The 14,387-nt window shown below is 45.3% G+C and overlaps 1 protein-coding gene across 2 annotated transcripts in view; it reads left to right on the top strand.

Moving 5' to 3' along the window:
• LOC122198849 (myosin VIIA and Rab interacting protein) overlaps positions 1-14,387 on the top strand; it is a 370,836-nt gene that overhangs the window by 50,587 nt on the left and 305,862 nt on the right. For both annotated transcript variants that reach the window (XM_042903697.1, XM_042903696.1), the window contains exon 2: positions 3,289-3,432. In XM_042903697.1, coding sequence (XP_042759631.1) covers positions 3,323-3,432 — 110 coding nt within the window. In that variant the 5' untranslated portion in view covers positions 3,289-3,322. The remainder of the gene's footprint in view (positions 1-3,288; positions 3,433-14,387) is intronic.

Here is a 14,387-nt window from a genome sequence, read left to right as displayed (position 1 = left end):
GGCCTGGTCTGGCCTTGCTGCTTCTAGCAAAGTGCAAGAGTAGAGAGATGAGTTGAAGAAGAGATTGTTAAGCAGAAGGAACCAGGATGTTAAGGTTTGTAAAGTTCTCAGTCTATCCATATTGCAAAACATGAGAAAGTGTGTCTGGGGAGAACATCAAGGGTGTGGCTGGACAGCCACTTGCTACACAGATTATGAGAACAACTCAGGGATCGAATCAGCCATTTCAGCAGAAACCAGGAACAGAGCTTTGGTTACCCAGGAGAGAGCTGTAGAGGACCCTCTTGTTTGATGGTTTGGCCTTCTGTGTATTGCATGGGAAGCCAACAGAGTTTTTGAGAATTCATATCAGCAGAAGCACTGCCAGTTTAGACTAAACAGAGACAGGATGAAATGAAAGCAGCCTGGCGTCCTCTGAGATTCTGCGGGATGTGGCCAATAGAGCTATCTGGCTTCACACGTTGTGTTATCCTTCAAGAAAGGGGAAGAATGAGCCCGAAGGCAATTCGGAGGTCCCTGGAGCTGGACTGCCACCATGGCCTGTGGGGTGGGACTCCTCCTGTGGCAAGGCCACCTCCTCAGTTTCAGCAGGGCAAGCTGCTGTGGCTACAGGGCCAGGGGAGTGGGATAGCCACCCTGGTGGGCTCAGAAGGGAGGGCCACTTGGGGGCACAGAGGAAGGGACTTATTCTTGAGGCTTAAAATCTAATGAAATTTGCTCTGCTCTCAGATATGCTTGAGACCCAAGACCCCTTTCCTCTTTTCAGTTTCTCCCATCAAGATTGGGAATGTCAATCCAATGCCTCTCCTGTGTCTTCCATTTTGGAACAGGTAACTTGCCAGATTTCACAGGTTCACAGCTGGAAAAGAATTTCACCTCAGGATGAATCATTGCTCACGACTTGCCTGTACCTAAATTAGATAATATTTAAAGGAGGGGTGCCTGGGTGGCTCAGTCGGTTAAGCGTCCGACTTCGGCTCAGGTCATGATCTCGCGGTCCGTGGGTTCAAGCCCCGCATCGGGCTCTGTGCTGACAGCTCAGAGCCTGGAGCCTGTTTCTGATTCTGTGTCTCCCTCTTTCTCTGACCCTCCCCTGTTCATGCTCTCTCTCTGTCTCAAAAATAAATAAATGTTAAAAAAAAAATAAAAGAAAGAAAAGATTTGCCTTTAAAAAAAAAAAAATAAAGGAGACTTTGTACTTAGAGTTGATGCTGGAATGGGCTAAGACTTTTGTGGCTGTTTGGATGGGCTGAATATATTTTGCATGTGAGAAGGCCATAAATTTGGGGAACCAAAGGGTAGAGGGTGTGGGCCAAGCTGTCACCCTAAATCTCATATGTTGAAGTCTTAACCCCAGTGCCTCAAATTATGACTGTATTTGGAGATAGGACATTTAAAGAGGCAGTTAGGTTAAAATGAGGCTATTAGGGTGGACCATAATCCAATATGTCTAGTGTCCTTATAAGAAGAAATTTAGACATTGATACATATAGAGAGAATACCATGTGAAAACACAGGGGGAAGATGGCCATCTGCAAGCTAGGGAGAGAGGCTTCAGAAGAACCCAACCCTATCGACCCCTGGATCTCAGACTTCTAGCTTCCAGAACCATGAGGAAACTTTTTCTGGTGTTCAAGCCACCTAGTCTATGGTACTCTGTTATAGCAGCTTTGGCAAACTAATACACCTGCCTGTATGTCAATACCACTCTGTCTTAATTAATGTAGCTTTATAATAAAGGCATTCCACACTGAGTAGAGGTAGTGAGAGTGGATGTTTGAGCCTTGTTCTTGACCTTTAGGGAGAGCATTTGGTCTTTTGTGATTGAGTATGATGTTAATTTTAGTTTAGGTTTTCTTTCTTTCCCTTTCTCTCTCTCTCTCTCTCTCTCTCTCTCTCTCTGTCTCTCTCTCTGTCTCTCTCTCTTTCTTTCTTTCTTTCTTCCTTTCTTTCTTTCTCTCTCCCTTTCTCCTTCTTCTTCTTCTTCTTCTTCTTCTTCTTCTTCTTCTTCTTCTTCCCTCTCTCTCTCTCCCCCCTCCTTCCTTCCTTCCTTCCTTCCTTCCTTCCTTCCTTCCTTCCATCAATGCCCTGCCCTATATATAATGGAGGAAATTTCCTTGTAGTCTAAGTTTGCAGAGGGCTCCTGTCACGAATGGGCATTGAACCGATCGTATGATTTTTCCATTTTATTCTGTTAATGTGGTGAATTACACGGGTTGATTTTGAATGTTGAACCAACCTGGAACTGTTTAGATAAAACCCACCTGGTCTATGTATATAATCATCTTTTTGAAATCTTGCTGCATTGGTTCTGCTAATACTTTACGGAGGATGGTTGCATTCAGGTTTATGCTGGTCTTCAGTTCTAGGCGATTTTCTGGAATTATGTGTTTGATTTTATAAATGGATACAGCTCTTCATTAAAGATGATTTTCAAAAATATTGCTTCCCGTGATTTCTAGGCATGTGCGGCTGGGAGGTGCTCCTTTCAAATACCATCTTTTCTACCGCTGAGAAAATGGCTACATAAGATGATTTTACTATATTTTTTCCTTTTGCAGAAGAGAGTTTATTGGTTTCTAGTTTATATTTTATAGCCATATGATTAAAAGATCAGGGGATAGGGTCTCCTGGGTGGCTCAGTCAGTTAAGCCTCTGACTTTGGCTCAGGTCATTATCTCGTGGTCTGTGAGTTCGAGCCCCACGTCGGGCTCTGTGCTGACAGCTCAGAGCCTGGAGCCTGCTTCGGATTCTGTGTCTCCTTCTCTCTCTGCCCCTCTGCCTCTCATTCTCTCTCTCTCTCTCTCTCTTTCTCTCTCTCTCAAAAATAAATAAACATTAAAAAAGAAGTTCAGGGGTTATAGTGTATATAGGATATTTTAAAAAGTATTATAATTTATTTTATCTTGGAATTATAGATAATACTTAGAATTTAAAACTTCAAGTCACAAAAATTTAGAAGTTTTGGATCCTGTCTTTGGCATTTAGTGGCTAGGGCCACTAGCTCTCTTGTATGCTTGCTTCATTGCATCGAAAAAAGTAATTTATGTCTTTTTTTCTAATTTAAGGGTTGGGTGGGATGAATGAGACTGGCAGATGATCAGGTACCTTCTCCCTTTCTCTGCGGCCTGACATCGTCTGTAAATGTTTGCTGAATATGAGAGCAGAGCAAGGCACCACCTTAGATGAAACTGTATTAATTTCATGTGAATAAAAAAATGGGTTGATTTTGGTCCCTGGAGCGCATTCCTCTTGCCCTCAATTTGTGGTCTCTCCTTGATTTCTCAGGTCTTGTGTTATCGTCTGTGTTGGGTATTAAATCATGGGGAGGAAGCTGGACCTGTCTGGTCTGACCGACGACGAAACGGAGCATGTCCTCCAGGTGGTTCAACGAGACTTCAATCTTCGCAAAAAAGAGGAAGAACGGCTAAGGTGAGATGCTTCTGTTGCCCTCCTGGGTAGCACGGGACAGCTTTCCTGAGAATGTTCCTCTCCGCTAGCCCCGAGTTCGAAGTCTTTATGTCATGTACACACACTTCTGTTTATAGGAAGACTGCCCTGTCCTTCACAGAAAGGCTCACCAGCTTCAATGCTGGGCACCATAGTGCCCGTTCGGAAACATGCCTCCCCATCAAGGTTTTCCTTGGGCTTCTCACCCTGCACAGTTTTAGCTGCAGGAGAAGTATACCTTGTGATGACAGTGGCTATTTGGAGCTTGCAACTTGGCTTTAATTTTCCTGTTGGCAGGTAGTAATCTTCCTGTTGCTGAAGAATAAAGTGTTAGGTGAACAGTTCTTGGAAGAATTAGACTCACAGAGTCTGTACAATCTCCTGTTAGAATACTCAACTCCCATGGTGCAGTAAAAGAGTTCCAAAGACCTGGTATAAGGAAAGTGCCATCTGGCTGGGCTGGGGTCACCTGGCCTAGCACCACCTTCCTCATTTTATAGAGGAGGATACTGAGGCCCAGAGAGGGGCTCTTCCAATGCTCTAGTTGGCATTTCCTCGTGGAATGTTCTGAGAAATACAGTTGCTGCTCATTTGGGTAGAAATGACTAAATTTGGAAGAGGTCAGAGTGATCAAAATGAGGTCATATGTTGGGTCTAGTGTGTTGGAACTAGATAGTAAGTCATCATTACCTGCCCTCGTCCATCCGTCTGTTTTCCCTTGGAATCTGATGGGTTTATCATGGCACTGTCTTCTTCCTTAGCCACCGAGCTCAAAACCCCTTTGTAATTCCTCCCCTGACTTGGTCCCCATGCAGGGCTGGACCAGGCACTGCTGAATCTGCCTCCTCACCATCTGTCCCCGACTTTTCCCCAAGTCCAGCTTTTATCACTGTCATCCTGGGAACTGTCATAATCCTTATGGCCTTCTGCCTCCACTCCTCCAAATAGCCAGGGCTGTGCGACATCTGAGTCCCAACCATGTCCTTTCCTAATCAGCTTAAAATGTGGGGTTTTTTTTCCTTTTCACTTGGGGTACGTCAGACTTTCCAGCTCTTTACGTATTACCTCCCTGACTAGATTATAAGCACTCTGGTATAATCATGTCTATTTCTATCATGGGTTTTTTTCTCTGTCATATTATATATGGTTAATATGTGCTTGTTTGAAGGAAGACAAAAAAAAAAACAAAACCACCTGTTAATTAAATAATTAATTGATTTACAAACCATGTGCCAGGCACGGTTCAAGCTGCTGGGAATATGGTGAGCAAACCTAGTCTTTGTCCCATGGAGTTTATATTCTAGGCACCAATCATGGGTGCCTACCGAGCACTTGAAACGTGATGAGCCTGAGTTGGGATGTGCTGTGTGACATACACACCACATTTCAAATTTAGTGCCCGACAATGTGTCCTGCCTTAGTAATAATTTTGTATTGACTTCATTTTTGAAATGCTCTTGTTATACGAGATATACGAGGGGAAAGAAAAAAACATTAAATGTAATTTTCGCGGTTTCTTTTTACTTTCTCTAGTATGGCTGCTCGAAAATTCAAAATTCTGTGTATGTCTCATGCCATATTTCTGTTGGATGGCACTGCTCTAGAGGGAGGAGAGAGAGGGGAGATGAACAAATAAAAATGTGTTTAGATACGTTCAGTAGCGGTGAGAGCCATGAAGAAAGATAAAGCAGGGAAAGGGGCAGAGACTGGAGGAGGGTGGCAGGTGCTGTTTTTCCGTGGGCTGCTCAGGGAAGACCTCTCTGGGGACGTTGGGGACATTTGGGCAGGGATCTGAAGGAAGCGAGGGAGGGAGCTCTGCGGCTACCTGGGGGGACATTAGGCGCAGCAGAGGGACCCACAGAAGTCAAGTTTCTGACTTAAGGACATGCCTTGTATGTTTCCCCGAGGAGCTAGGAGGGAGTGAGCCAAAGAAACATAGTACAGAATGAAATCTCAGCAACAGCCTGAGCTCAAACCATGTAGTAAGTAGAGAATCTGTGGTAAAGCCCTGAATCTCACTCTAGGTGGAGGAATCACAGAGTTTTTAGCACAGGAGACATGGTGGCCTGACATCTGCTTTATAGGGTCACGGTAGCTGCTCGGTGGGGGGTGGGGGGGAGGCATCACAGAAAGGCGGGACTAGCAGCGGAGGAACTGATAGGAGGCAGCGGTCCAGGTGAAAGGTCGGGCTGTCTCAGAGCAGGGGAGGTGCAGCGGGTGGTGAGTGGTGGTCAGATCCTGGATACGTGTCAGAGGTTGAGCCAACAGTGAATACTGCCGCATTTCCTTACTGGGATATGCAGTGTAAGGGGGCACAGAGTCAGGGAAGACCGTGAGGTTTGTGGCTTGGGTGACTTAGAAAATGAAGTTGCCTTTCACCGAGTGGAGAAGACAGAAAAGCAGAGAGATGTCAAGTCGGCAGTTCCGTACTTGCATCTGGTGTTCAGGTGGGAAATCCAAGCCAGAGATAAACACTTTGTAATAGAAATGGCCACCAAAGGGCAGCAGAGTAGGCAGAGCCTGGAAGTACAGTATAATGCCAGTCAACACGAAGACTGTTGGGGGTTTGTGGCCACTCATTTCCACTGAGACCAGTTTCAGCACGGTAGTGTGTTTGCGCCGCGTTATCCAGCTTTTCTCCTCAACGGGACCACCAACAGGACTCATGTCTAACTCAGTTTTGTGCCTCAAGCTCTGGGCACTGGGCCTGGCACATAGTAGGCATGCCCTAAATATCTGTGGAACAGATGGATGAGTGTAGATGGGCTGTCAATCTATATGGCCATCTTTATGTGTGCCTTGAAGAAGCAGTCTTCCTATTTTCTAGGAGTCATAAAGACCAGCTGTGTATCATGCCTCATCTCCTGCAGACTCGGGTATGGGTAAACCAAGAGTGTATTCAGTGTCTTCTGACTGTGGATACTTGTCTTAGCTTCACTGGAGTCATGTGCTGGACTGCGTAGAAGAGTTGCTTTATGGCTTGGTTTGGGGAGACTTATTTTTAAAGGCAGTGCAGTTGCCATTACAGTAGCTTGCCAAGGTGGGCGCCATCTTTCTTTGAGGACTCTTGGCCTTTGGCCAGTAGTCCGTGACTCTCCTGCAGTTCCATACAAATGCACACTTGTGGGAACCTGCATGTGTTAGGAAAGAATGATAACTTGAAGCCATCAGTGCCTCAAGAGGAGTGACACAGCACCTCTTCTGTCCCTGGGAGTGGATGATTTTCCTCTGAAGACAGCCGTCACTATTGTCCTTCTACCCAAAGCCCAGTCAACATGCCTCCGTGAATGCTGACCAAACTCTGAATGTTTGGCCTAGGACCTTATTATTGGGTAAGAAGAGGTTGGGACATCACCACCTCAAAACCACCAAAATCATCAAAACATTTGCCTCACCTTTTCGGCATTGCTTGGATTTAGGGTGCATGGGAGAATCTAGGGAGCTGTGTTATAGCAGGCATTTTTGAATTCTTTAATATTTGCTTAAATGACCATAAGACTCAGAATGGAGGATTTTTATTTTAAAGTTTTAATTTGAATTACGTGTCTTTCCTCCTGATCAGCTGTTTTTTATTTACCTGGTTTCTCTCGTGAGCTTTGGTGGGGGTAGGATTGGGTTTAGAAGTTATGCAGTGTTTCTAATGATCTCCAGCGTGGACATAAAGTGTGGCAAATAAATAGGTGGTGGAAGTGTGAATTAAATGTCCTCAGAACAGAAGGGGAGCTAGTGGGACTGAAGAATTCAGCACAATTAGGTCATGGAAATGAATTCACGAAAAGAGAACTAGAAGGTGCAAAGCAGTCACCGTGAACTGGCACTGCCCTGGGTACTCTGTAAAGTCATCTTACTGCTTCCTCCCGGGAGTCTCTATAAGGTGGATCTCCACGTTACCTGGAGGCACCCAAGCACAGAGAGGTTGCAAAGCTTGCTCAGAGTAGCACGGCTCGTTGGGGACAGAGCCAGGATTTTGTTTCCCAAATTTCTCTCAGTTATATATACTAGATGAAGCCTTTTCAAAACTGTCTCCCTTCTTTCCTTCCATCCTCCCTCCCTCCTTCCTAGCCCTTCTTCCTTCCCTCCCTTCTTCTCTCCTTCTTCTCTACCCCTCCCCTCCCTTCCCCTTTCTGTATTTCCCTTTCCTTCCCTTTCTTTCCTCTGTCTTTCTTGTGGTTAGGATCTTGTTTAACCAAAAGATAGCCCGAGGTGGTGAAGAGAGTCTGGTTTTAGAGTTTCAAAGTATGAGTTTGGGTCTTAGCTTGAGCCCCAACCCTTAGAAGTCCACTTACTCCTTCGGTTTAAATTGAACCTCTAAAAAAATGGGACTAAAGGCACTTGCCCTATCTATTCCATTATGTTGTTGTAAATACTGAAATAAATGATGCATTTAAAAGTGCTTTATGGGGGCGCCTGAGTGGCTCAGTTGGTCGGCTCAGGTCACGATCTCATGGTTTGTGAGTTTGAGCCCCACATCTGGCTCCTCAGTGCCAGTGCAGAACCTGCTTGGGATTCTCTCTCTCTCTGCCTCTCTGCCCCTCCCCTGCTCATGCGTTCGCTCTCTCTCTCTCAAAATAAATAAACTTTTAAAAAGTGCTTATGAGTTGTTAAAGATATATATGTAGATCATAGTAACTGACATAGATAGTCGGAGAACATTGACCAGTAGTGGAAGCACCATGACTTGGGGAAGCCTTTCAAGATGGCGAGCCAGGACGGAATCCTCACGAACTGGAGTGACAGGCAGGTAGGATGGATAGTCTGTGCCTCAAGCCAATCTCTCTGTCCTGAGTTCAGGCCTACAGAGTACACTCTGGAGAACGGTTAGCACATGGCTTCCAGATGGCCCTCCCGGGACATCCCACAAGTACCTCCGTCTGCTGTGCCCAAACGGTGCACTCTCCCAAGGTGGCAGGGGATGGGGAGTCACAGACACTGGCCTGACTTTGTAGACCCGGCCTTCAGCAGGAGGAACAGCGGGCTTCTGCAGGGCCTTTCGGATTTCCCAGACATACCTGGGCGGTCCATTATGATTTAGTGTGCTCTGGGTAGACTTTAAAAAAAATAATGGCACATTTTAAGTGAAGGTTAGGGCTCTTTCCTCAGTTTATTCCTAGGTTAAACTGCCTGTGGGCTGTGGGGAAATGATACTTAACAGACATTTATTGGGTGCCTACCATGTGCCAAACACCATGGTGGGTACTGAGTATAGAAGATCAGTGAGGGGCGCCTGGGTGGCACAGTCGGTTAAGCGTCCGACTTCAGCCAGGTCACGATCTCGCGGTCCGTGAGTTCGAGCCCCGCGTCAGGCTCTGGGCTGATGGCTCGGAGCCTGGAGCCTGTTTCCGATTCTGTGTCTCTCCCTCTCTCTCTGCCCCTCCCCCGTTCATGCTCTGTCTCTCTCTGTCCCAAAAATAAATAAAAAACGTTGAAAAATAAAAATAAAAAAATAAAAAAAATAAATAAAAAAAAAAGAAGATCAGTGAAACAGTTACTTGTCCTGCCCGGGGACAATGACACACATTAAGCAAGCAATCCTACAATTGGCTATATAACTTCAACTGTGGAGAGTGCTCTGAAGGAAAATTGCAGGATGCTTCATCAGAGCATACACAAAAGAACGGGTTAGATGCTGGGGGGCATAGAAGACATTCCCAGGAAACTGACACTCCTGCTCATCCTCAGGGCTGATCTGGAATGAGCCGGGTCAAAAGTTACGTGGATGTTTTGGTGGCAGCTTTGGTATGTGTGCCCAGGATCACGTTGTACCAGCCTCCCATCTCCCCACCTTGGGCAGTGGGATGGTGTCACTGAGCATTTATATACCAAACTGGTTTCAGCAATGCCTGTGCTTGGCTGTAGAAGGTACTCTGGTCACAAAAACAGAATTAGATACAAGAGTATAAATGAAATGTGTGAAGAGGTGACAGGGCTTCTAAGCCGTTGCTTGGGAGCATTGCAGAATCTGCCCCTGGACCAGGTGTCTGAAGATTTGACACATCCTTTTTTCTGGTTCGCTGTGGGAGGGGGGAGAGAGACATCATCATCGCTGTGATGATGAGCCCACAGAGTAAAGTCATCATTAGACCTCACGCCCGTGCTGTTGTGGATCTTGGTCCCCATGCTGAAGTGTGGATCAATTCTAAGCCCATCTTGATAGGCTGGTGGAGAACTCAGTCATTATTAGGGTGGCCTGTCGCCCTGCTTCTGCAAAGATCCCAGGTGGGTATAGTCCTGAGGTATTGGAGATTCTCTCTGGTTATCTGTCCGTCCACATAGGTTTCTTTTTTGATGCCCATTATCTCAGGCCACGTGGTCCTGTTGGTTGGGCTGCTGTGTTGCCACATCCAGTGTAGATGTCCCCCTGCCACTCTGCCTAACGACCTGTGGTCTCCTCCTGGTCTAATGGAAACCTTTCTTCGCGCCCACTTGCTGCTCTTAATGGTTGCCCTCCCCGCCTTGCTCTCCTCTGAGTCCCCAGGCAGCATTAGTAAGTAAGTTTGGAATCTATAAAAGATGTGAGGAGCCCTTAACTTCCAGCAACTTCTACTTCCTGCCCTGTAAAATTTCTGCAAGCCCAGAATTGACAAAAGCAAATAATACCCATAAATCTGCAGGGCTCGTATATGATTTGATACCTTATGTTGGCAAGTGACCTTGTCTTCTGTGCCCAAGGTATCTTCACTTGGCCGTGGTCTCAGTCATAATTGAGCCCTTAGCAGCTGTCCTCTCCAGAAGTCCAGAGTGAAATGTTTCTCCTTGGGCTAGCTTGTGTTGTGAAGAACATAGAGTCAGGTTTGGGTTTTCATTTGTAACGAGAAGTCAAACCAAGCATCATTGTATTTTTGTATGGAATTACATTTTTGGTTTCTAAGATGAATTTCACATAAAGTTAAGTGCACATAGCTTACACGTGTAGTTGAACTTTGATTAAATATATGCACAAATGGGTGTGCCTGGGTAGCTCAGTTGGCTAAGCAGCTGACTCTTCGTTTCGGTTCAGGTCATGATCTCACAGTTCACGAGTTCGAGCCCTGCATCAGGTACTGACAGTACGAAGCCTGCTTGGGACTCTCCCTTTTTCTCTCTCTCTCTCTCTCTCTGCCCGGCCTCTCTCTCTCTCTTTCTCTCTCTCTCTCTCTCTCTCAAAATAAATAAATAAATAAACATATATATATATATATATATATATATATATATATATATATGGATGGATGTATACACACACACACATAAATGTAACCAATATGCTAATGAAGATGTAGAACATTCCATCATCTCCCACAGTTCCCTGCCTCCAGTCAGTCCCCTTGTCTCAGTAGTAGTGACTGTTTTGATTTCTTTATTTTTTAATTTTTTTTTAATGCTTAGTTATTTTTGAAAGAGAGAGAGAGAGACACAGAGTGTGAGCAGGGGAGGGGCAGAGAGAGAGGGAGACATAGAATCCGAAGCAGGCTCCAGGCTCTGAGCTGTCAGCACAGAGCCTGACGCGGGGCTGACTGTTTTGATTTCTATTACATGGTAGGTACTCTTTAGGATCTGGCTGTATTGATGTATGTACGTATGTATTTATTTATTTTTGCTCAGCACGGTGGCTTTGAGATTCATCCATGTTGTGGTGTACATCAGCAATTAGTTCCTTTATTTTGCTGGGTAGGACTCCCCGGGGTGATCCATGCTGCCCCAGCTTGTGGACCCCTCCTCCTGTTGTTAATTGCGTCCTTTCCAGATTCTAGCTGTTACGAACAAGCTGCTATAAGCGTTCTTGTACAAGTCTCTGTGTGGGCTGTGCTTTCATTTCTCTTAAGCAAATACTTAGAGGTCAAATTGCTTGGTCTTAAGGAGGTTCACACAAGTAGAAAGTACAAAAAACCAGCGTGTATCCACTCCAGTCGTAGCAACTACCGGCATCCAAAGGCAGTTGCGGACATGGTATTATTTTGCCTTGAAATACTTCATCATGCATCTCAGAAAAGGCGCTTTATTACGTGGCATAATGCATGTTAACAGCTAACAGAATTAAAATAATTCCTTACTATCCCCTGTTATTTGGTAAGTTTATCCGGCGGTCTTTTTTTAAAAGGTCTTTTTACGGTGAGTGTTTTCAACGGAGAATGAAAAGTGTCCACTCACTAATAAATGTTTTGAATCTAAAGTCCCTTAGTTTTGTCATGACTTCTGACTTAAATCAGCAGGCCAGAGCAGGACTGGGTGCCTCCCAGAAATAGTTTTACTTTTGATTTGTTGTTCTCATGGTCAGGCAGAGTTAGAGATGGAGCTTAGTTTTGTTGTAATTTTCCCCTAAGAAGGTCCTTTGTGGCAATTTTTTCCATTGATCTCCCTCCAAATTCTATTAAAAAATTTCTTATCCATAACTTAAGTGTTCTTTTTCTTCTCCCAAAACCATTATTTAGGTTGGGTGGGATATTTTAACACATGCAGAAAGGACAGCATGGTCGTCAAGGTGGGTGAGTGAAGAAGGGCACGGTGTGGAATGTTACAGCCTCCATTTTTTCTAGGGCTCCCAGTGAGCAACCAGAAGATGCCTGTGCCCCACTCCCCCCAGCAACTTATGATGGGCACAGTCACATCACAACTGGGGTGTATACATCAGCTCTTATGTATCACCTCTTATGCGCACGCAGAGGTCTTACTACATAAAGTGATTCTGTGGACCCCATATCAGTAAGATTGCGTGCTTTCCCAGTGCTGCAGATGTGGGGCATTGAACATTTAATTTCACGAAAGACTATGTGTAGAGTGGGACTGTTTGGAGAGAGACCAAGACCTGGACAGTCCTGAGACTGGTAGACATGCAGTACCAGAAAGCGGAGGGGACACTTATTTACAAGTTCAGTAGAGTGAATGCCGATGCACTTAGCTCTAAGACACACAACAGCATTGAAGCTACGAAATAGAGGATGTTGGAGAACACAAGACATGTTGATTTCTGTTCCTACCTTCCAGGGAGCTTGGGTCTAATCTACTCAGGCACAAGTGTAGAAAATGCACATTATACTCGGTTGATTTTATTCTTTGCTTTTTCTGTTTTTGTCAGATGATTTCATGCAGACAGTAGAAATCAAAATGGTAAAGAAGATCTTATAATGAAAAGCACAGTGCCCTCTGCTTCATGTTTAATCATCTTGTTCTTAGCTCTTAGTCTCCCTGGAATTACCCCCATAAATCTAAAAAGTATGCTTATGTTGCTGTTTCTTGATGAATCAATTTTAGACATTCCTTCAGTTCTCTGCTCTGAATGGGCTTTTGCTCACTCACGCTACCATTAGCTTTTGTTTCTTGATGTTTCTGATCTTTGTTTCTTGATATTTCTTGAATTACTTTTGGCCTGGTTTTCTCTTAGTCGTCTTTCAACCTTATATGATAGATACAGACCTTTGAGTCTTACCCCATCAACTTTTCCTATCCCTTCTTGATTCTGACAGTGCAGATGTGCATATTGGTGCCCCTGCCTTCCCTCTACCACTCCTTCGGCTTTCTTTAGCTCACATCTATCTTTGCTCTTACATACTCAAGGCCGAGGCCATTCACAGGCTCTTCTGCAAACATACTTGAGCCTCTCCAGTTTTGTTCAGAAGTTGACGCTAATGTTGAAAATCAGCAAGCAGCCCTTAAGTAATTATGATGGAACATATTATCTGTGCTCCCTCTCCTTTTTTAGAACTTCACTGCAACCTGTAGGTGGCTGATTGTTCTCCTTTTCTCTTTACTTTTATAAATTAATTGCACTTTTATTTCTTTGCTGTCATTTTGAAGTAGTCTTGGGAAGGAGGGAGAGGCAGCTAAGTGTTTGTTTAGTCTGCCATCTGGACTTGCTGGTCAGGGCCGTGAGGTGCAGAGGTGACGAGCACTCCGGTGGCATGAACCCAGAGCATGCTCGCGGTCCAAGGGATGTGGATATGTCTCCTTCTATCACCTCTTCTCTTAGGCTTGGTACCCAGCTTCCTGAACCTGGGAGGTCAAAAGGAGTCCAGAAGAAGCTGGTTCATTGCTGTACGGGAACATTGTCCTATTCTCAGGAAAGTTGACATTTCTGGAAAGTCTGTCCTCACTTTCACTTCACCTCTGTGGATAGAGTGTTTGGGGGTGGGGTGGGGGGAAGGCAACCCATGCGATGGACCCTGTTCTTTCGGTCTTGGATCCATAATTCCAGGCATCAGCGATGCCTGCTGAGAGGCACAGCCTCTCATGGATTTCAGGTTTCTACATTTTTCTTTGCTTGACTGCCCTCTCTACTTCTAGTGTTGGTCTCCTTGACAGAGGAAACTGGGTTCAATATATTGTCTACACAGGATTCACTGAGAATAATAAAGTTAATTTGTATAAAAACTCAGTGTGTTCAACGCTGTGTTCAACGGTGTGCCCTAACAGCTAATGAGATTCGTCATCGGCGTGTGAAGTTTCTCTATTGCCTTCTTTCCTTAGTTATGCAACTCTTAAAGAATCTTTGTATGGTAGAAAAAAGTAACTAGACATATCTGCTGCACTGAAGGCCATGCTGTTCCAGAATCTTACCCAACCACTTTATTCCTTAGAATTTGAGTTTCTGGGGACGGTTGGAGTGTGGGAACCCCGGCCGGGATCAGTGTGGTATCTTTAGCAGCTCTGAGCCTGGCACCAGGCTCCATTGAAGTTCTGGGCCAACCAGGATTTTGATGACATCATTTATGGCAGCAACAAAGCCTCAGAGGGGGAGCAAGGCCCTGATTGGAGGAAGAAGTGCTAAACATAGCTTCCTAGGCTGTAGGCAGACTAGTGGACAGACCACCATAGGGCAGTAAGGCTGAGGGTGGGGACGGCCAAGTCGTGCTGCTTCTTTGTTGGACTCCTCGTGCTTCCCATGTGACTCAGATCCAGGAGGCCCAGCATGCATCTGAGCGTGCCAGTCTCCCTGTGGTAGCCTACAGAGGGCCCGGCCCCGG

This window comes from Panthera leo, chromosome C2 (assembly GCF_018350215.1).
Source record: "Panthera leo isolate Ple1 chromosome C2, P.leo_Ple1_pat1.1, whole genome shotgun sequence".
NCBI lineage: Eukaryota > Metazoa > Chordata > Mammalia > Carnivora > Felidae > Panthera > Panthera leo.
This window is presented reverse-complemented; position numbering and strand designations above follow the sequence as displayed.